The sequence below is a fragment of the Rana temporaria genome, chromosome 2, assembly GCF_905171775.1.
Source record: "Rana temporaria chromosome 2, aRanTem1.1, whole genome shotgun sequence".
Lineage (NCBI taxonomy): Eukaryota > Metazoa > Chordata > Amphibia > Anura > Ranidae > Rana > Rana temporaria.
In genome coordinates, this window is record NC_053490.1 from 201,018,120 (window position 1) to 201,041,684 (window position 23,565).

Here is a 23,565-nt window from a genome sequence, read left to right on the forward strand (position 1 = left end):
CCTAAGCATAAATATACAAATCAAACAATCCTTACACCCTGATGCCCGCCCCCCCCCCAAATTCCCCATTCCAACACAAATCCCCTACCCCAATCTCATTGCGGCACCCCTATACCTCACATGATACTACAGTGCCCAGGACAGCCACCCCTCCTACCCATCCTTTGTCCCGGCCCATGTGTAGGTCCTGAAAAGTCTTTTCTACCCCCTTATTCTATGCAGCCATGGCAGAGTTGGATGGATAATGTGTATATTGTATATGCACGCATTTATAAATCATTTGGTAGATAAAACATCCAGTGTATGTGTCTCACCTGTGTATTTAGCTTTTTACCTGGAACAGCCCATTAATACTCCTAATAAATCGTGTTTTATGAATGTATATAAGAGAAAAATAAAAACCTCTGCTGATCCAGTGTCCAAAAAGGATTATAACCTGAATGAATGTATGTTTTATTGAAGGAGTTTACTAGACTGAAGCGGGATGTGGTGTGGATGTTTTACTATTGAGAGCAGGCACAAGATTCATAGCATTTTACAAATGACATTTGCTTATTACAGGAAGGTCTGAGGACTTTGTGCGTTGCCTATAAGAGGTTTACAAAAGAGGAATACGAAGATGTGGATAAGCTTCTAAAGAGAGCACAGCTGGCCCTACAAGACAGAGAGAAGAAGTTGGCAGAGACATATGAACAGATTGAGCAGAACCTCATCCTACTGGGGGCCACAGCGGTAGAAGACAGGTTTAGTCTGGTGTTAATCATGCTCTTTGTAAATAACTGCAAATAGAACACAGCCTCCTATTCACTTGCTAAGTGCGAAGAAGAAAACATATATTGCAGAACTTAGAGATGTAAATAGGAGATGTGTAAAGCTGTATCCGAGGAACATAAAATGTATTTTCTAATATCACTGTTGTTCATATACAACAGATTGAAAAAAATAAAATAAAACATGAACTAGAACTATAAACCTTTTCGCTAATACTTTGTATGCAGAGCATAAAATATTAGGCTTCTGGAGAAGAAAAATGGTAAATACCTGTAATTAGGCTAGACAAACAAAATAAAACTGTGCACTCTGTTCTGGGGTAACGTATTACCTCCACTGATGTGCCAATCAAATGTGTTCTTCCCGCAAGGCCTCATGCACACTAGGCTTACAAAGCATTTGTTTTTTTTTCCAGCCTGTAAAAGCACCTCTTTGTTAGTATATGTGCCCATGCACGCGCGTTAAGGAGCGTTTCAGCGTTGATGCATTCCAATGGCCAAAATAAGTTAATATTCTGGCCAATGGAATCCATTTAGGCTCAAACACTTGATGCGCTTAAACACATGCAATATGTGGCTTTATGCACATTTTTTAAGCAGCTTTTCTCCTGCTAGGAATTGTGGTGTTCAGAGGAGAAAAGCAAACATCCAGTCTGCATGAGGCATTAGGGCTCCGACTCAGAAATAGGCCATGCATCATATACTCATAATTAGGCCACACCATATACTATCAGAAGTAGGCCACACACCATATACTATCAGAAGTAGGCCACACACCATATACTATCAGAAGTAGGCCACACACCATATACTATCAGAAGTAGGTCACACACCATATACTATCAGAAGTAGGTCACACACCATATACTATCAGACGAAGGCCACACACCATATACTATCAGACGTAGGCCACACACCATATACTATCAGAAGTAGGCCATACACCATATACTATCAGAAGTAGGCCACACACCATATACTATCAGAAGTAGGCCATACACCATATACTATTAGGTGCTCCTGACCTGTTTGTGAGATGCTTTGATTTGCCTTCAAGATACTTCTGAGTTGTTTTGAGACACTTTGAGGTGCTTTTACATTCAAAGTGACTTTTTATAGAGGGAAAAAAAGAGGTGCCAACAAATGTCTGTAATACATAAGCCCTGATCTTCATTCATAATCAATAAGCTTTGAGTAGATGATTAGAAAGCCAGGTTTAGGACTAGTGTACACAGGTTCTGAAGCATGATAAATGTGGAATGCGGAATTTGGATCTTGTCAGTCAGTGCACACTGCTGTTTTGCCATGCATCATGTTGCCTTGTTTTAATTCCTCCACAAAAGTCTGTGATTCTGAAATGCGTCCTCAACTGACCTCAAAGTGGTGTCAGACTGATTTTGTATGCAGGTCTGAAACCCGTGTACACTAACCCTTATGCACTTATCCCCACCTCCACAACACAACTAAGAAGAGATGTCAATCTGATTGTCCTCTGTCATTCCTCTTATCCTTCTCTGCCTGTCAAAATATTTTGTTGACTTAAAGTGGAACACCAGCCAAAAGAAAATGTTTTAGTTTGAATAGACTTATAAAAAAAATGATTCCTTCACTTGGGATTTTATATACCCTCTTAGGGGAGGTTTCAGCTCACCTACTGCCACTGTGTCAGCAGGACAAGGCCTGATGAAGGGCTCTAAGTTATCTCTAAATCTTGCATCCACACGTTGCAGGCAAGAAAATGGCTTGCTTCACCCATCAACATGGGCAATGTTGATGGGGGAATCCCTCCCCCGGAGCCATTGTGTTCTCCCAATGGGGGGGAGCTGTCCCCACTGGGAGAACACAGCGATTATTGGCTATAACAGTCACTAGCAATAATCGCATGTAAAATCCAGTAGGCTGATTGTACCCAAGTTGATCAATTGGTCAACTTGGGTACATTCAGCCTGCTCATACATGGTTTGAATCTGGCCCAGCAGGAACCGGCCGAGATTCGAGCCATCTATGGCAAGCTTTGCTTCTTTAGCCATTTCATTGGTGCAGGTTTATGTATGGGACACTATAGACAAGCTTCCATTTCCTTGAATAGGAGGACAATGTGCAGATATAGGATGACAGGTTTTTTTTTTTTTTTTTAAATGCATTACCATACAATGCAGAACCTTCTCCTTGAAATCTATAACTCTTTTGTTAGAAAAGTGTTCAAATCTAGTTTACAACTGATGATGAAATTGGGGTTAATAATCGTAAACATAACTTCCCAAAGCATCTCCATAGCTTTACATAGAAGAAAATACGAAGTAAGGTTTTTTTAGCAAGCAAAAAAGGCTTAAAAGAGAAGTATATATTTTTTTAAGAATTATACTTACCTAGGTGGATGCAGCATCAGTTCCCCGCCGGCTGTAAGTCTGAGAACTGAGCGATCAACCACTGCTGGTGACTGGCAGAGAGCAGAGCAGAGAGCTGGTGACTGCCCGCTGTCGGCTCACTGAGAGGCTGAGCTGGGTACTGGACCAGGCATGTGGGTGGATCCCGACCATATGGTTGCGATCTTTCCCCAGCCTGGACCCGACTCAGCCCACTGTCTGCTGAAAACAGGCCACAGGAGCGCAGAACTAACTGCACTCCTGTGACCTACAGGAGAAGTACAGCCAAACAAGCTTTGTCTGTGCTTCTGCTTTAAAATGTACCGGTAAGTAGCATTGTTTTTTAAGTTATGTGAATGGGAACATGTACAGTAACAATATAATGTAGGGGTTATCCAAATTTGACCGCTAAAGTGGAAATACACTTTAAAGTGGTCCTTTCAGAGGTTTTAACCCTTCATGACTCTGATAAAAAAAAAGTTTGGCTGGAGTTGGACTTTAAAACACTTCAATAAGGAGATTTCCAACACAATGACGGTTTTAAGATGAGGAGCTTGACAGAAAAATTTCCCTCCACCCAAAACTACTAGTGTAAACATATATTGGTGCACAGGTTTGGGTGCTACACAAACAAAAGTATCCACAATAGTAAATAATCATCCATAACAGTATTAATAATAGCTATACTAGGAAATATGGTTGGAAGATTACTTCCAGATAAACATTCTACACATTTGGAACCATTGCCAGTGTTAGATTATAATACAAACATGCACGTTTAAAGTAAACTTGCAATGAGCAATATTAAAGTGTAATAATAAAGTTGGTCCGTGACTGGAATTTATTTATTTTTTTTGACCCAGACTCCAGGAAAAAGCAGCAGATACCATTGAATCTTTACAGAAAGCTGGCATTAAAGTGTGGGTCCTCACAGGAGACAAAATGGAGACCGCTGCTGCCACCTGTTATGCCTGCAAACTGTTCAGGAGAACCACACAACTGCTGGAGCTCACAACAAAGAAGATCGAGGAACAAAGTTTACATGATGTGCTGTTTGAGTTGAGCAAAACAGTCCTGAGGCACAGCGAGAGCTTACCGAGAGACAATTTCTCAGGGTATGTGAACGACTCAGGTCTGGTAATACAAGAGCAAAGCTTTTTAGACTGTAAAGAGTGCTATACCTATGAGGGATTTTATTAGGCTTTGTAAACAATGGGGCCTAGGTTTGTTACCAGGAGGAGTATGTAAGCACAGAACCCCTGAATCTAGCCCATTAAAGTATATGTTTTTGCCCAAACTTTTCTTTATAAGTTTTAAATACAGCAGGAAAGGTTCAGTTTATTGTTTGCTGTCTTTGCCCGATTGGAAAGATTTACCTTAACATTCTGTGCTGGAGACGCAGCAGAAAGTTAGAGGAAGTCTCCTCAAAGTAAGGAAAAATCTCCTTGCACAGTGGCTTCCAACAAGTGGTGCCATTGGAAGATTTACTCTCACCACTTGTTCTGATGACAGCTGTAACATTTTCCCATCACTTTGTGTCCTGGCAAGAATGGTCACCAGAACAAAGGGTGAATCTACCTTGTGGGGACAATGTAATAATCTCACAGCTTCTAGCTCTTCATTACTCTATCCAAAACTAAAATAAAAAGGTATTGCCAACACTAACCGCACAACACAAATTATATCCTGATAAACATACTGACAAACATCTTTAGAAACATCTTTCTATTTTACATTGCATCAGTTGTAGTACTATAAGGGTTCATGCACACTGCATCTCAAAGAAACGGCTTCTACAGGTTTTGAGCTTTTTTGAGCTCTCATTTTTTTTTTCTGCTTGGAAACTCCCCTCCATGTTAGCCAATGTGTCCATGCACACTATGGCTCTTTCAGGAGTCCCCCCCCCCCCACCAAACTTGCGTCTTTGAGAGGAGCTTTTGAGCAGAAAAGACGCCCAAGTGTCCAAAAATGTGTGAAAAGTCTCAAAGGGGCTTGAAAATGCACACAATTCTAAATGAACGGGAGGGTTTGTAAACAAATAAATGAGCCCTTAAAGGGGTTGTAAAGGAATTATTTTTTTATCTAAATAGCTTCCTTTACCTTACTCATTCGTTTTTTCTCTGATGTTGCTGTATTTCTTCTCTGTTCTGGACACTTCCTGGTTGTCAGTTTGTAGATCACCACAGTCACAGGAGGTTTCTAGCTGTGGTCAGTAACGTGCTCGCCCTCGTCCTCGGTACTACATTTGTGCGTCTGCTCGCTTTGTACGTCATACAGACTTCAAGGAGGTGTGATTACTGTGTGTGTCTAAAACCCCACAGCACCTCCTCCCTTGGATCAGTTTCATTTAGCAAACCATCACTACCCCGCCTGGACCCCGCCCCCTTGCTTTCTGAACAACTCCCATACGAACACACTGAGGCCTTGTACACACGGTCGGACCAAACCGATGAGACTGGCCCGTCGGACCGTTTTCAGCGGTTCACTTCTGAAGTGGCCTGACGGCCTGATGTGTGTACACACCACCAGTTCAAAATCCGATCGGGTCAGAACGCAGTGACGTAAAACACACGACGTGCTGAAAAAAACTAAGTTCAATGCTTCCAAGCATGCGTCGACTTGATTCTGAGCATGCGCGGGTTTTGAACCGATGCTTTTCTGTACTAACCATCGGTTTGGTCCGATCGGGCAGCGGGCCAGCGGTTCGGTTTTGAAGCATGTTTAGAAATTTTGGACCGAAGGAAACCAGACCGATAGCCTATACACACGGTCGGTTTGGTCCGATGAAACTGAACTTCGGTTCATTCTCAGGGGACCAAACCGACCGTGTGTACGGGGCCTGAGTGTCTGGGTGGGCGCTCACATGAACGAGCGCTGAGAAGCAGGAAGTTAATAGCAGAACAGAAACTAGAAACCCAGAGGTAAGATATATGAATGAATTTGATAGTTTTTACTAGTTTTTAAAAAGAATCATTAAACTATCATGAAACTATGCCGTGCAGACAAACATTTTAGCACAATTTTTTTTTTTTTTATTTACAACTCCTTTAAGGGCTCATGCATGAGAGCTTAGTCACTAAGGGCTGCATTTCTGTAACTACGGCCTAACCATTGCAAATATAATGTCGCTGGTATGTACAATCCTAAGCCAGCCAGTTCTGGATTTGTATTTTGATAGTGGGGCATAGAGGAATTTATTTGCTCATCTCCACCCAATGTCCTGGACCTGGAGTGAGGGGTTGTCCGCTTTTTTTAGGGTATGTTGTGTAAGTAACTCTTTTTCCCTAAAATGCTTCCTGTGTTATGCATTGATTCAGTTGGAGGGCTTTTTGATTCCTTTTGATCCTTTACAACATATTCTATTTAGGTATACTGTATTGCGTTGTCAACTATAAAATGCAAACACCATCCTTACATTGGATTGTACTCTTTACTAACGTCCTATTTATGTGTACCTTATTCAGTAGCATAGTACCACACACAGACCAGTTTAATTGGCATCCAATTTGCCTACCAGTATGTTCTTGGATTGTAGGACAAAACCAGACCACTTGAAAGAAATCGATGAAAACACAGGAAGAACCTACATTCTCATTTTTAATCTCCACGTAAGCCTAGTACACACCATGAGATTGTCGAAAATTGTTGACAGAATAAAAATTTGGAAGGAATGTATTGTATTTTTAGTATTTTCGGATAAAAATTGTACTGATTGAAGGAAAATCATACAATCTGGTATCATACGAGAAACATTTTTGTGTTTGTCCCATCGTATAATTTCACATGACCTGTCCTGATCTGCTCTTAAAAGCTGTGTACTAACGATCAGATTATTATACAATCGTTTCGAATGTGGTATTTTTCGTACGATTTTCTGATCATGTGCTTTAGTCTATGACATGCAATACAACTGGATAGACGATTGGAAGCATCTCCTATTCGCCTTCAAATATAGCCATGGAGGTTAGTAAGTATCACTGCAGGCCTCATTGTTATACAATCTTTGACTTCTAATTAACCCAAGTGCCCAACCATCTGCTGGGCCGCCTAGACCAGATACACAGTTCTTGTTTCCATTAGGTAAATGACTTGGAGTAGACAGCTTCACGCTAATACCTTTTATTTCGTTTTTCTTCAATGTGGTATAGGTTTTCAGCCGATTTCCAAGATTATGGTTTAATTATTGATGGAGCCGCACTTTCATTAATAATGAAACCTAGAGAAGATGGGAGCTCTACAAACTACAGAGAGATTTTCCTCGACATCTGCAGGAACTGCAATGCTGTTCTGTGTTGCCGGATGGCCCCTTTGCAGAAAGCACAGGTACTGAGCCCTCAAGTTTTTAGTTTTCCAAAAAATTAAACTTCTTCACCGTGGGTCAGCACACTGTTTGTAAGGCATCTGGACAGCTAGGTTCCCAATGTACAGGGTAGTATGCGTTTACCCTGATCAAATAAATGTATGCATTGTTGGTTTTTTTTTTTCTGTTTCAAATTTTATGGTCTTCATACTCCTTGATTTTTTGTGCTGTAGTATTTCAATCTGTAAATATGAGCTGATAGCATTTTAGTGGATCTATGAAAATATTCAGAGGTAATATACCAGTGATGGCGAACTTTGGCACCCTAGATGTTTTGGAACTACACCTCCCATGATGCTCATGCACTCTGCAGTATAGTTGAGCATCATGGGAAATGTAGTTCCAAAACATCTAGGGTGCCAAGGTTTGCCATCACTATAATATACTGTGGATATGGCAAAAGTAGCAGTAAAAAAAACCCTCAGCTACAGATCTCCCAGAGAATAACGTACTTCTTATCATGTGCTGGGTCCAGATTAGTTACCGCTAATTCTATGTATGCTATGTCCAGAGGGGGTTGCTGGGGATTCTAAAAATCTTCATCATATTATGCCACATTCCACATGGGCTTTCATTTTCTGGCTCAGCTGCTGTAAGTTCCACCGCTCAGAGATCATAGGGGGTTGTTCGCTCTTTAACTCCTCCATTCAGAAAATGTATTGTATTCCTTTCCTCTAGTCATTTTCTTCTTGCCAGTTAAAAAAAAAGGGTTCTTGCCCACAGAATTGCCTATTACTATTTTTTTAAAATTATTATCATTATTTTTGTGCACCAGTCCCAGTGTACAGTCTGACGTTTCTGAGATGCTAAAGCTACTATATGTCAAATTTCCATAGGAAGCACAGCTTGCATATTTACATTTCTTTTACCAAACTTTTATGTATTGAATTTCAACCACAAACAAGCATCGGTACCTTGAAGCAGAAAACCTTTATATGTTGCCAATTTGGTAACTAATTGTTCTATTCGGATTTTACACTGCAATGCACAAGAATTGTCTTCATCATTCACATATACTGTATATCATAAGACAAGAGTGGAGGAATTTGACTGGCCTGCAGAGTCCTGACCTCTGCCCGATAGAATACCTTTAGGATGAATTTAGAGAGGAGACTGCGAGACAGGCCTTCTCGTCCAAAATCAGTGCCTGACCTCACAAATGCACTTCTGGAAGAATGGTCAAATATTCCCATAGACACACTCCTAAACCTTGTGGACAGCCTTCCCAGAAGAGTTGAAGCTGCAAAGGGTGGGCCAACTCCATATTGAACCCTACAGACTAAGACTGGAATACCATCAAAGTTCAAGTGCATGTAAAGGCAGGTGTCGCTATACTTTTGAAAATATAGCGTGTGTGTGTGTATATATATATATATATATATATATATATATATATATATATATATATATATATATATATATATATATATATATTCCTCTATCCATCAAGATTTAATGAAGGTCTCAATGCTCTAAGCTGCTTGAGTGAGATGTAACTCCTTTTTCCCCTCCAGGTATGTGATTAGTGGAATACAAGTCCTTAACACAGACAGCAGGAAGTCTGGAACAATGCATTTTAATGGAGACAGTCTGGCTGGCCATACACCATAGATGTCTCATGTTCAGCCTGTGAGCTTAATAAAACAAAAATTCTAACAGATTCCTCCTTCCTTGTTAAACAGTGCAGGTGGATGAATCTCTTGCTGTGGCAACTGGTTGTCAGAATACCTGTAAACTGTTTGCCTGACAATAGAAGGATGTGGAGCAAAGTGGTGACCTTCTGATTAGATTTTAGGCAGTTCATTAAAGCTTGATGCACACTATACAATTTTCTGTAGATTTATTTTTTTAGATTTACCAACACCATATAATATGAAGTCTAACCTTACAAGTTCCAATTTGTATGCAATCAGGCAGGCCCTTGCACTACATGGTTTGGGTAAATCTAAAGGATATCAGACAACAAAAGTATAGTGTGTATGGGGTCTAAGAATAAGTTATTGTGTTTTGTATAAGTATAAGTTATTGTAAAAGTGAAGTGGAGCCTGTACTAGAAGGCATTATTGGTAATATTACAGTCCTGACTAGGTCTATTTATAACCTTATATCTTTTTCTCGTTCAGCAAATTAAAATTCTGATGAATATCTATGTATTTCCATAAATGTGTAATCCAGTGCGTCAGAAAGTTGTTTGTTGTTTTATAGATTGTCAAACTAATAAAGACATCCAAAGAACGTCCAATTACACTGGCCATAGGAGATGGTGCAAATGATGTCAGCATGATTCTTGAGGCACACGTTGGCATTGGTATGTTTTGGAAAATGATGTTCTATGTAGTCTAACAATCTGTGTACATTATATGATTTTCATGGTGAAAAATAAAGTCTTTATTGAAACAAATGCATATACAGCATCTTAATACGTTTTAAAGAAAAAGGCTTTACATTACATCCTTTTCTATTGACCTATACATTCAAAAGAGGAGATTTCACACCATTGAACGTAATAACATAAAAAGGGATGGGAAATGTGAATATATATGACATGTGCACCCAGCCTGTATAAAAACAGACATTATTAGCTAGATTCAGTAAGAGTTAGGCCGGCGTATCAGTAGATACGCCGACCTAACTCGGAATCTGCGCTGTCCTAAGTTTAAGTGTATTCTCAAACAGAGATGCACTTAAACCTATGTAAGATACGCCGGCTTGCGCCGGCGTATCTTAGGGTGCAATATTTAGGCTGGCCGCTAGGTGGCGCTTCCATTGCATTCGGGGTAGAATATGTAAATCACTAGATACGCCTATTCACGAACGTACGTCCGCCCGTCGCAGTAAAGATACGCCGTTTACGTAAGGCATTTTCAGGCGTAATGTTATTCCATCAAATAGCTGAACTAGTAATGTTGAGTATGGCCGTCGTTCCCGCGTCGAAATTAGAAAATTTTACGTCGTTTGCGTAAGTCGTCCGTAATTAGAGCTGGACGTAATTTACGTCCACGTCGAAACCAATACGTCCTTGCGGCGTACTTTGCTGCAATGCACACTGGGATATTTACACGGACGGCGCATTCACCGTTCCTAAAAAACGGCAATCATGTCAGGTCAACCCATATTAATATAAAACACGCCCCCTCGGCCTAATTTGAATTAGGCGCGCTTACGCCGGCCACATTTACGCTACGCCGCCGTAACTTAGCAGGCAAGTATTTTGTGAATACAGTACTTGCCTTGCAAACTTACGGCGGCGTAGTGTAAATACGCTATGCTACGCCGCCGCAAAGATGCGCACCCCTAGCTGAATCCAGCTAGTTGTGTTGCAGGCATTCATGTAAAAATACATAGCATGACAATGATGGCACTAAGAGAGTAATAGAAGGGGAGGTGCCTGTCTGTACACCAAGTAGATCAATTAGAAAAGATCTCAAGTAAAGTAATCAAGAATCTGCAGTTGAACAGATCAGCCATTCATACACAAGTATTAGGGGGTGTTAGACATTGGTCCCAAATGGTATTAAAAGTGGATGGGCAGCACCTATGCAGGTATACTAATATAGGAGGGTGGAGTTCACATCCACCAACCTGGAGTGAAATGTAGAGGGGAGTTCCTGCATCTAGTGGCAGTACTTGGACACTCTCTATGCAATATTGATAGGTGTGTTAATCTATTCAAAATCTTATAGGAGACCTGTTTATAATTATTTAGTATATACTCCCAGTCTGAGTCGTCAATGCCACCTATATCTGCCTCCTATCTAGCCTTGGTCAAGTGCGCCTATTTGGCGGCAGAGGGCATTAGCAGAGTGTTCTATAGGATTTAAATTTTGTGGGGTCCGTGTACAGGATCATGTTTAGATTGGGAAATGAGGAAAGCAGTAGATACAAATCTGGGAACTGAGTCTGCAGGGCATGGCTACATTATATGATTTTAGTCCATCATCTAATAACCCCTCTCTTTTCATTCTTTTTACTGTAAATACAACAGAGGTGGGACTGGGACAATTAACATTTAATACATGTAAAAAAAAAATAGGAAGATAATTATTAATCTGTGTAAATTTTGTGTTCCGTGCGGCACTGGGGCATGTGGCCGCAGTGCGAGTGGAGCTGTCAAATCGAAGCACTGATGTCGGGGATGGGCTGGGCCCACCAATCACTGGATGTTTACACTGCTGAGGTATGTAGCCCCGAGGCATTGGGACTTGGGGCTAATAATTCTAAATGAGATATAGGAGACCCGGGGCTTTTTGGGGACCCACTCGGGGCTATAGCCCCTGTCGCCCCCCTTCCCAACGCCACTGCTGATTGGCCTGATTGCTCTCTCTATTTTTACACAGTTTGAATTTTTTTTTTAGAAAAAATGTCCTGGCTCCTTTTCAGGCATACCCAGCTTGGCACAATGGGCAGCAGCAAGTTTGCAGCTCCCTGCCATAGTGATACTAGCTTGCATATCCTCCTGCACTTAGAAGGTGCATTGAAAGAGGTTGCCCAAAAAAAGGCATAGGAAATAAGCATAGGAAATGCTGAAGAACCTGGTACCTGCCATTTAAAAATCATTTAAAATGACTATACATTCCCTTAAGAGCAATTTATTTTCTTGTTTTTCAGGCATTATCGGTAAAGAAGGACGACAGGCAGCCAGGAACAGTGACTATGCAATACCTAAATTTAAACATTTAAAGAAGATGCTTCTCGTTCACGGTCATTTTTATTATGTTAGAATAGCGGAGCTGGTTCAGTACTTTTTTTATAAGGTAAGGATAACATTTTACCAGTGAATGCATGCAGCTCAAACCCAACTTCCTTTTTTTCACCATGTTTTTCTGTTTGTATTTCAGAATGTGTGCTTTATCTTCCCCCAGTTTTTATACCAGTTCTTCTGTGGATTTTCCCAGCAGGTCAGTGATGAAAAAAATAAATACAAAAACATACCAGATCAGAAGAAAGGACAATAGGGAGAAATGTAGTGTAGTTGCTAAATCTCACACTGATACATTTAACCTCAACTGTTTTCTTATGTTAAAATGATTGTAGCTCATTTTATATAATCAGTATTGCTAAAAGTTAATATTATAATTATCATGTTACCAAATTTATCTAAATTTTCTAATATTTTTTTTCAGCCTTTATATGATACTGCGTACCTAACACTGTACAATATCAGCTTCACTTCACTGCCTATACTGTTGTATAGTCTAATAGAGCAACATGTTAGTATGGAAATGTTGAAAAGAGATCCCACATTATACAGGTATATTATACAATGTGTACTTTGTATAAGAATGTGTGTGTGTGTGTGTGTGTGTGTGTGTGTGTGTGTATAATATATATATATATATATATATATATATATATATATATATATATGTGTGTGTGTGTGTGTGTGTGTGTATATATATATATATATATATATATATATATATATATATAATGTTTGAGTATTGAGTGGATTTCATTTCTTAAATTAGATTATGATACTTTCAGCTGTAATTACAATTCTGAATACATTTTCAGATAATAAAGGAAACCTGTTGTATAAATACAATATAGAGCACATCAATTCAACTATTTTTGCAATTGGGATGTTGCCTTAAAGGGGTTGTAAAGGTTTGTTTTTCATTTTCTAAAAAGGTTCCTTTAAGCTAGTGCATTGTTGGTTCACTTACCTTTTCCTTCGATTTCCCTTCTAAATGTTTTTTTTTCTTTTTTTTCTTTGTCTGAATTTCTCACTTCCTGTTCCTCCTCCGTAAGCTGTTCTGGCTGACTATCCACCACTCGGATGATGGTGTGAAGTTTACTGAGGAGAAACAGGAAGTGAGAAATTCAGACAAAGAAGAAAAACATTTAGAAGGGAAATGGAAGGAAAAGGTAAGTGAACCAACAATGCACTAGCTTAAACCTATTTAGAAAATAAAAAAACAAACCTTTACAACCCCTTTAAATTAACTGTAGTCAGGTTTGTCTACAAGTGGCTTTCTTTTTTGATGTGTACATACCAAGTAAGCAAGCTCCTCTTCAGAGCGAATTTCCGTGAACAGTTGGGAGATTTTTATAAAATGTTGCCATAGCTTGTGAAATTCAATAAAAGGAGGCAAAATGAAGGGATCTATTTTGGTTTCTAAAGCAGGCCATACATCAGAGATTTGAACAGTGTATAGGCACTCCCCACCAGGAGACGACATTGGCCCGGCAGAAGGAACATTGTCTGTGAGGCCTTGTACAGATGACCGAACATGTCCGATGAAAATGGTCCGCGGACCGTTTTCATCGGACATGTCTTCTGGGAGGTTTTGGTCTGATGTGTGTACACACCATCAGACCAAAATTCCCGCGGACAGAGAACGCGGTGACTTAGAAGACACCGACGTTCTCTGACACGGAAGTTCAATGCTTCCACGCATGCGTCGAATCAATTTGACACATGCGCGGGATTTCGGGCCGCTGGTTATACTTCATAACCAGCGGACATGTCCGATGAGTCGTACTAACCATCGGACATGTCCGACGGACATGGTTCCAGCGGACAAGTTTCGTAGCATGCTAAGAAACTTTTGTCTGCTGGAAACCTGTCCGCTAGGCCAGGAAACCGGTCCGCTAGGCCATACACATGGTCGGACATGTCCGCGGAAACTGGTCCGCGGACCAGTTTCAGCAGACATGTTCGGTCGTGTGTACGAGGCCTTAATTAGGGAATCGAGCGAATCCCGTGGTTGCAGGAAAGAAACTTGCTCCGTGTGTATCCTTTTCAAGGATCTTGGAGTTACAGATGCTCCCTTCAACTATACTGGATCTATGATCAGGACTTGTTTGCTCAGCTAAGCCTCATTGTTTTACATTTTTAACAAAAAGGAAAATAAGGGCTATGAAAATAAAAAATATTAATTGACCGTACAAAAATAATGATTGGATACACACAAAAACAAAAACAAAAACAAAAAAAAAAACACTACCCTAAACACACCCAGCCCCCCCCCCCTGCCAAAAAAATATCCCTGAACCCTCTAAATTATGGGGGGGGGGGTAGATTGTTCTTATTATTTAACAAGTTTTGCAAATTAGCTCAACAAACTAAATTGAAAGTTTCTGCTTCTTTTGTAATTTCACAGCAAACTCAATTTAGCCCAAATCACTCATACCTACTTGTCTTTTGCTTCTTTCCATGCTATTGTATGGCTTGACTTGAACACACATCTGAGTCTTCTATAACATCATACATTTTGTCACATTTCTACATTCCTGCCCAAAGGCAGCATGGGACTATAAGCCACAATAGGAAGGGTAGAAAGTTTTCACAGAAGATTATAATAGACTAGATTTTGAACTTTTGGCAAAGATATGACAATTTAGTAATATGAATAATTTTAAATGCAATATTTCTACTCAAATTTCGGACTTTTCTGGTGTGAAAATAAATTGGTTATATTTTTAAAATGTGACTTGCTTTTAATAGATCAGTATGAAGCAGGATAAACAAACATCTTATTTTGTCTCTTTTTTAGGGATATTGCGAAGAATTCTTTGCTGCGATGGCGTCTGTTTATTTATTGGACCTTCCTGGGACTGTTTGATGCAGTTGTGTTTTTCTTTGGGGCTTACTTCCTATTTGACAATGCCACTGTGACTAGCAATGGACAGGTACGTGCTGAAGGAATACTGAGGCAGAGAAATTGCAGTTTTTAGTTTCCTAAAGACAACAGTAAATGTGTATACTAGTATTTCAAAGATTTTGCAGAAAAATCTACCTCCCTACTAGCCAATCCCATATATGCCTGTATACTTATATTGGCTGCTATAATGTTTATACATACGTGTACAACAAATTTAGTTCTGATAAAGCTACGTTTTTTTCTTTTATTTTGCATGTGCAGTTGTTAGGCCAAGTCTCTCATATTTTATATCCTATAATCTGCTTTTTAATATGTGAAATTTATTGTGTAGATTTAATAATTTATTTTAAAATAGCTACCGTATCCCAGCAGACATTGTTTGTTTTGACATTAAAGATCCAGAGAAATAAAAAACCAAGGCACATAAAGGTTCAATTCACAAAGCTAACAAACCAAGATAAGGATCCTTAAATCTTTTTCCTTAAATCCCACAGGTTGAATGAAAAAAAAACTCAGTTCTGGTTAAAGCTACTGTACTAACCATATGAGGTTAGTTCAGCAATCTTCCCCACTGAGTTTATATGTTTTCACAGGGGGGTGGCCTCCCCCGCCAGAACACTCCGATCAGCGCTCTCTGCCATTGGCTGAGAGCCCTGATTAGGAAACAGTTGAATGCTGGTTTTCCAGCATGCTTGTCCGTCAGAACCTAGCCGAAAGGTCGGCTTCTGTTGGACAGACGGACATACACACGGGCCGAATGTCAGACTTTTTTTGAACTGGCCGTGTGTACTCGGCTTTAGGCTGGGTATACTGAGTTTTTTTTTTTACATTTCAATCTGCGGGTTGAACGGAAAAATACTCAGACTCCCCTTTCGCTATTGTATTCTGATAGCTGGACCCCCACCCCATCAGAATACACAGATCAGCTATTGCTTCCTGCAGGGATCAAATGCTGTTTTTCCAACAGGACCAGTTGACAGAAGCTGGTTGTTCGACTGGCTTCTGTTGAACAAAGAGGGATACACACACTTCGAAATTTGTCTATTTCCTTCTGGACAAATTTGGATATATACCCAGTTTTGTTTTAAATATGCCCCAAACAGATTCCTCTATCCACGCTAAACAGCACTGATGGATGATACTCCTGCTGTTTTGCTGCTGCCTGTCAAAATACCTGAACAGTACCTGTCTCTGTTTGGATGCAAGTGCTATTTGGCTTACAATTTTCCCCCTGGCAGTTTTCAATTCAGGTGGATGGGTGTCTAGTGGGTGAAATTTTAGGTTGTTCATTAGAAACCGGACAAAATTTGCTTTGTGTATGACCAGGCTTATTTTCAGCAGTTCAGTAGGATTTGAAAATTTGTTGCACGGATAAAATGAAATATAGATTATTGTGTGAATTGATCCTTTAATAACATTCCACTATAGAAGCCAATTTGGTTGATATGGGGCCCATAGCAAATACGCTTTCTCTCCATTCTCCCACCACATTACAGGAACCCCTCACTGACTTCCCACCTCTGAGTTAATCCTAGTAGGAGAATGTGTGGGATCAGTTAATACATTTGATAAGCACAAACATTTACACCATCAAATCATACAGTATATAGAAGTCTGTTCTAAACATAAAGGGCTAGATTCAGCAAGGATTTACGCCGGCGTATCTATAGATACGCCGCGTAAATTCAAAGCTGCGCCGGCGTATCTTCTTTCTGTATTCAGAAAGCAAGATACGCCGAAATTAGGCTAAGATCCGACTGGCGTAAGTCTCTTACGCCGTCGTATGTTAGGGTGCATATTTACGCTGGCCGCTAGGTGCCGCTTCCGTCGTTTTCGGCGTAGAATATGCAAATGACCTAGATGCGCCGATTCACAAACGTACGTGCGCCCGTCGGAATTTTTTAACGTCGTTTGCGTAAGGCTTTTCCGGCATAACGTTGCTCCTGCTTCTATGAGGCGTACGCAATGTTAAGTATGGACGTCATTCCCGCGTCGAATTTTGAATTTTTCACGTTGTTTGCGTAAGTCGTTCGCGAATAGGGCCTTGCGTAAATTACGTCCACGTCGAAAGCATTGACGATTTGCGGCGGAATTTCGAGCATGCGCACTGGGATTCTTTCACGAACGGCGAATGCGCCGTTCGTTAAAGACGTCATTTACGTGGGGTCATGTTTTATTTACATAAAACACGCCCACCTCTTCTCAATTTGAATTTGGCGCGCTTACACCGGCTGATTTACGCTACGCCGCCGCAACTTACGGAGCAAGTGCTTTGTGAATACTGCACTTGCCCGTCTAAGTTGCGGAGGCGTAGCGTAAATAGGATACGCTACGCCCGCACAAAATTAAGTCCCCCTACCTGAATCTAGCCCATTGCCTGCTTCTGGAGGGTTGATCTGTAATAATAGCAAAAATAGGACTGCCCAAGTATCCTGATGAAAGCAAATATGAACAGACAAATTCCTTGGATCAATGATTTTGTATTCATAGTAATATAGACTACAGTAAAACCAATAACATTTCATTTTTAGTAAATGCATGTATTAATTTGTTTGTTACTTGTCATTTTGTAGCCATTTTCTGCTTAAATTGGCTATGTATCAGAGCAAAGCACAGAAACAAAGGAATTATGCTACAGATGTATTGGATTTGCCTTGATACATACCCTTTCAGTGTTACACCTTTTGGTTTATGTTCATAGTTATGTTGTGCTGTGCATGTTTATGTTTCTGTTTCTTTTGCTTCTGCCACTGTTGCTTTCCTCAGATCTTGACAGCCAACACATATATGGTAAGGCATCCACTGATATGTTATGCTGTGCAGTTCTATCCATTCTCTTACTAGACTCTATTAGATAGAATTCTTATGTATATTACCCTTATTCTTTGCTTTTGCTACTTGAGTGTATCTTACTTTCTGTCGAAATCGCCCAATGAAATCAATGGGGTTGCACTGCAAGCGTGAGCCAAACATTTGGCTTGCAGTTGCTCCGTGCCGCAGTCTGGCAACGTAAACTTGAATGAAAAAATTCATTAATAAAAACACAAAAAATTGGCATCAGGAGGTGGTAGTAGTTTCTCTTGAACACCTACCAGCTGCTGCTATACCATAAGCATGCTGCCTGTCTGAAAGAGCCCTAAAACCAAATAGAAGACAAATTCAGAGTTGTTTTCTGTGAGTAATAAATGTAGCTCTTTGCTTCTTGCACAGTTTTATAAAACAGCCCAGGTAGTTACTGACAGTTGCTGAGTGAAGGTATTTTTAGTACAACAGTTACTTTCTATGGAAAATTCTACCTTGGTGGCCACACACCGTGGCTAAAACGGAACAGTGCCAAAATAAATATCATTGTTAGTGACATGGCCAGGTCTTCAGCAGATTTCATTATTGTAATATGAAAAAACACAGGCAACACGCTGCCATTTGTGACAATATTGTTGGCAACATGCTGCCATTTGTGGATGCATTACCTAGGCAGCACAATAGCAATCGTGGCACACTACTAGTCAAAGCAATATTTGGGTAGCACACTGCCAATTGTGGCAACACATGGGCAAGGATATATGGGTAGCACATTGGCATTTGTGAAATTATCTTAAAAAACTGACGTCACTACCCCAGTAAGCCAATTGGTCGCTGGAAACTTCTGTAAATCTGGAAAATCTTTTTAATTTGCTGGTATCTGCAGGTAATTTTTGGAGAGTTTCCAGGTCAACTCATTCCATGTAGTTTAAAACATAATTCATATTTTATAGGACATATAATAACAGAAATAGGAACTATTGGCTGTACACTCAAATATCACAAACTAAAATGGTAGTAAATAAACCTCATTGAGGTCTCTACTCATATTAAAGATAACATTCTTCATTGTACAGTATAGTTATCTGTAATAAGATGTATCAAAATGAATGTGCCAACATGTTTTGGCACACTTCATTAGGATGTTGGGGAGAATGATTAGAGTGTTAGTCCTCAGAGCCTACACTTTTTAAAACAAGTCACCAGTTCCCATATGTCTATTTTAACAGGATAATTTTAAAGCATATGTAAACCCTAAGAATGAACTTCTCCTATTTGATCCCTTTTGGTGTACTAAATTATTCACGGAAGGTGCTTTATTAAAATCTGTGTGAGAAGTGCAAAATAGATTCCTGTTAATCCTGCCAGAAATGCTGTGCTGTCCCGTTACTCTATTGCCCTGCCCCATTTAGCTTGGAGGACTGCAGAACACCTCCCCTATATTTGAATATAAGGAGAAGGGAAGGTGTTCCATAGTCCTGACACACTTCCTGTCCCAGAGTGGAACAGCTAATCCTCTTAATATACAATATACTGAATGAGCAGTGTCACCCAAGGTGGCAGGATCACCTGAAAAAATATTGACACTACTGTTCTGTTCTGCTTGGGTTCAGAGATGTAATACTTCCCTTCAGTTTATGGTAATGTCCGCCCTTGATAGCTGTTCCCAAAATCAACGTATTCATTTTTTAAAATAAAAAACGATTGCTTGAGCATTTGTGGGGATAAGTTTCAATTTGCGCGTATTCATGCCTATTTGCGCGTTTGCATACAGCGTCGTCCGACGTTTTTGTACTTCGACGTTTTTATTTTAGCCAATAGGAAAATGATCATCTTTTCATCACTTGTTGCTATGTTGGTATATTTTTTTTAGCTTCTGCCTGGGTGAAATGTTCTATTGATTAAAGCGACAAAACGCCCGTAGCAAACGCTCGTTGTCGCGCTAGTCGCTTGAATCGAGCGTTTCCATTACTTTCTATGGGAAATAGAAACGCTCAAAAACGCCCAAACCGCCCGATTCACGTGACAAAAAAGGGTCCGGAACTTGTTTGAGCTTCAGGCGTTCGGCGTCAGGCATTTTGGAGTGGAGATGTGAACCATCTCCATAGGGAATAATGTTTTTTTTACCCTCTAGCGTTTTTGAGCGTCGCGCTTTAAGCGACAAAACGCTCAGGTGTGAATGCAGCCTTAGAGCAGAACCCAGCTAAAAATTCTACCTTTCGGCCATGTATTTATTAAATAGCTGCTAAATGTATTCTGAAATACTGCTAGTATTAGTTGTTTTGCTTTTTTGTGTTATCTTTGCATAATTCCCTTCACATCAAATATCAGACTGAGAGATGGAATGCTAGCGCTGTGAGCCATTTATCTTCTGTTGTGATGACATGTTCAGGCACATGGGACTGGATGGGTAGGTGAGTAGGCTGCTTGCAGGAATAGAAGGAGGGTTTTAAATGGGATAATGCTCATTTAACCCCTTCCATACAGGGCATTTTCACCCCCTTCCTGCCCAGACCAATTTTTAGTTTTCAGCGCTGTTGCACTTTGAATGACAATTGCGTGGTCATGCAACACTGTACCCAAACTAAATATTTGTTTTTTTCCCCCCACAAATAGAGCTTTCGTTTGGTAGTATTTGATCATCTCTGCGGTTTTTATATTTTGCGCTATAAACAAAAGAACAGCGAAAATTTAAAAAAAAAAACACAATATTTTTAACTTTTTTATTTAATAAATATAATTTTTTATTTTTTTTAAACACATTTTTTTCCCTCAGTTTACGTATTCTTCTACATATTTTTGGTAAAAAAAATCGCAATAATCGTATATTGATTGGTTTGCGTAAAAGTTATAGCGTCTACAAAATAGGTGATAGATTTATGGCATTTAATTTTTTTACTAGTAATGGCGGTGACCTGCGATTTTTTTATTGTTACCGTGACATTGCAGCGGACACATCGGACACTTTTGACACGTTTTTGGGACCATTCACATTTATACAGCGATTACTGCAATAAATATGCACTGATTACTGTGTAAATGTGACTGGCAGGGTAGGGGTTAACCACTAGGGGGCGCTAAAGGGGTTAAAATGTTCCAACTGTAGGGGACTCACAAGGGGAGGAGACTGATGTGTGTTCCTCTGTACTGGGAACACAGCATTGGTCTCCTCACCTCTGACAGGAGGTGGATCTGTGTGTTTACACACACAGATCCACACTCCTGTCGTGATCACAATCACGGGTGCCCCGGCGGCAGTCGCGGCCGCCGGGCATGCGCCGGGTCACGAGCGGTGCCGCGGGTGCGAGCGCGCGCCCTAGATCGCCGGGAACAAAGGACGTCATATGACGTCCACCCGGATCGAGGGAGGGTTCCTGTCGGCGTCATTTTACAATGCGCCGGTAAGGAAGGGGTTAAAAAAAATAATTTTATACTCGCCTAGATGGATGCAGCATTGGTCCAATGCTGAATCTGTCTCACGCTGCCTCTAAGATGGAGAACTGAGCGATCAAACACCTCCTACTGCTCGATTCTTGGTCTTCACTGTGCAGAGAGCTGGTGAATGTCAGTCATAGGCCTCGTACACACGGCCGAGGAACTCGACGTGCCAAACACATCGAGTTCCTCGGCCAGTTCAGCACTGAAGCCGCCGAGGAGCTCGGCGGGACGAGAGCTCCCATAGAACAACGAGGAAATAGAGAACATGTTCTCTATTTCCTCGTCGAGCTCCTCGTCGGCTTCCTCGGCCGAAAGTGTACACACGACCAGTTTCCTCGGCAGAATTCAGCCAGAAACTCGGTCGGAAGCTGAATTCTGCCGAGGAAACTGGTCGTGTGTACGGGGCCATAGGCTTTCTGCTCTACCTCCCCAACACTCACTGAAGCACTGGGCTGTGGAGGGGTGGGAGCAGCTGACTCAGACTTTTGACAGCATGCTGAGAGGCTGAGCCAGCTGCCAGTCAGGCATCTGAGTGGATCCTGACATTAAAGTCGGGGTCCCTCCAGAGTCTGGACTGGCTGGGTGATGTCAGCCAACAGCGGACTTCATACAGGTGTAGAAATCTGCGTCAACTGGTAAATACGAATAAAGATAATGCAAGATGCTAGTAACTAAAAGGTGTATATAGGTCATTGGTCTTCAAACTATGGCCCTCCAGTTGTTCAGGAACTCCAATTCCCATCATGCCTAGTCATGTCTGTGAATGTCAGTGTTTTACAATGCCTCATGGTATGTGTAGTTCCGCAACAGCTGGAGTGCCGTTGTTTGAGGATCCCTGATATAGGTAGTATATACTGTAACCGCACTGTGTAACTACACATTCAATCAATACATACATAAATGATGAAAGAAGTGCTCACTAATAATTTATCATAAGTAATAAAAAATAAATTGGTGAAATAAATGAATCACAATATTCAAAATGATTTAAAATTCAAATACATGAGAATATGGCACAATTAATCTATAAAATCCATATGTTAACCTCCCTGGCGGTATGATTATGTCAGATTTTTGAATCTTAAAGCGGTACAATGTTTTGCATGGAAATTTGGCGTTTTATACTGTAGGCCTGTAATTCTTTGGAATAACTCACTTAAATCTGTCCAAACAAGAGTCTAGTAGACATCCTGGGTATGATAAAGTTTAAAACACGAAATCATAAATTATAATATGATAAATAACTTTTTAAATATAACAAATAATAATAATAAAATGTATTCAATAATGTAATCAAATCAAAAACACTGAAATTTGCTCATTTGCAGAATTGTCGCTGTCAGTACTTTCAGTGTTTGATGACGAATTTCCCCACACTCGGGAACACCGCTAAGGAGGTTAAACAACCATATAAAGTACACATGCAGGTCTTATAACAAATGAATCCTCTGGTGCTATAATGCCAAGAAAAGTGTCCAAAAGGTGCTGTCCAAATCCTTTGGTGATCACCCAAGCACACTGTGTACTCACCTACTGGGAAATGAATCATCAAAGTCCAAACACAATCACACTGTCATCTTATCTGTTCCAAATGATGACAACTACCTTGCCAAATGAAAGGTCCTCTCCAGCACATGTAATCCTTTGCAGCACGTTAGCCCGCTGTCGGCTGAATCTAGGTCCCAAGAGTGCAGAACTAAGTGCACTTCTGTGACCCACAGCAGAAATAAGGCCAAATAAGCATTGGCCCTACTTCTCTTTTAACAATCCATTTCTCAAACTTGAGGATAGAAGGCAACTCAAGGTTAAACAGAGCTGCAGAATGAAAATATATAATTATTTGATTATATAGAGCGACAGTGTTTTTTTTTTTTTTCTTTAAATAAAGTTTGCAAAATAATTTTGCAGAACTAATGGTTCACATATGTTTTTCACGTTATTTTAGTTTTTAGTGTCTGAAAATTGTCCGTGTTTTTGGTGCAGGTGTTTTGCCACCATGTAGGAATACACAATCGCAGCACAAATAACATTTATCACATGTTAAACGCGTTTCACATCCCCAAAGGTAATTCTAAATGAATATATCACACAAAAAAGTACCACTTCCTTGGCTTAAAGGGAGTGTGTCATGAGAGATGTTTGAAGCTGCCATTTTGTGTCTTTATCAAATTCTAGTTGCCTGTCTGTCATGCTAAAGAGATGGCTTCAACAGTTTCTTGGTG

The 23,565-nt window shown here is 40.3% G+C and overlaps 1 protein-coding gene across 6 annotated transcripts in view; it reads left to right on the plus strand.

Moving 5' to 3' along the window:
- The window catches only part of ATP11A (ATPase phospholipid transporting 11A), a 251,388-nt gene that overhangs the window by 190,711 nt on the left and 37,112 nt on the right, over positions 1–23,565 (plus strand). For 4 of the 6 annotated variants that reach the window (XM_040336232.1, XM_040336233.1, XM_040336230.1 and 1 more), the window contains exons 18-26: positions 562–743; positions 4,000–4,251; positions 7,285–7,459; positions 9,702–9,804; positions 12,105–12,250; positions 12,335–12,394; positions 12,620–12,747; positions 14,996–15,131; positions 17,870–17,893. In XM_040336232.1, coding sequence (XP_040192166.1) covers positions 562–743; positions 4,000–4,251; positions 7,285–7,459; positions 9,702–9,804; positions 12,105–12,250; positions 12,335–12,394; positions 12,620–12,747; positions 14,996–15,131; positions 17,870–17,893 — 1,206 coding nt within the window. The remainder of the gene's footprint in view (positions 1–561; positions 744–3,999; positions 4,252–7,284; positions 7,460–9,701; positions 9,805–12,104; positions 12,251–12,334; positions 12,395–12,619; positions 12,748–14,995; positions 15,132–17,869; positions 17,894–23,565) is intronic. The other 2 variants (XM_040336234.1, XM_040336229.1) reach the window with 1 other exon arrangement.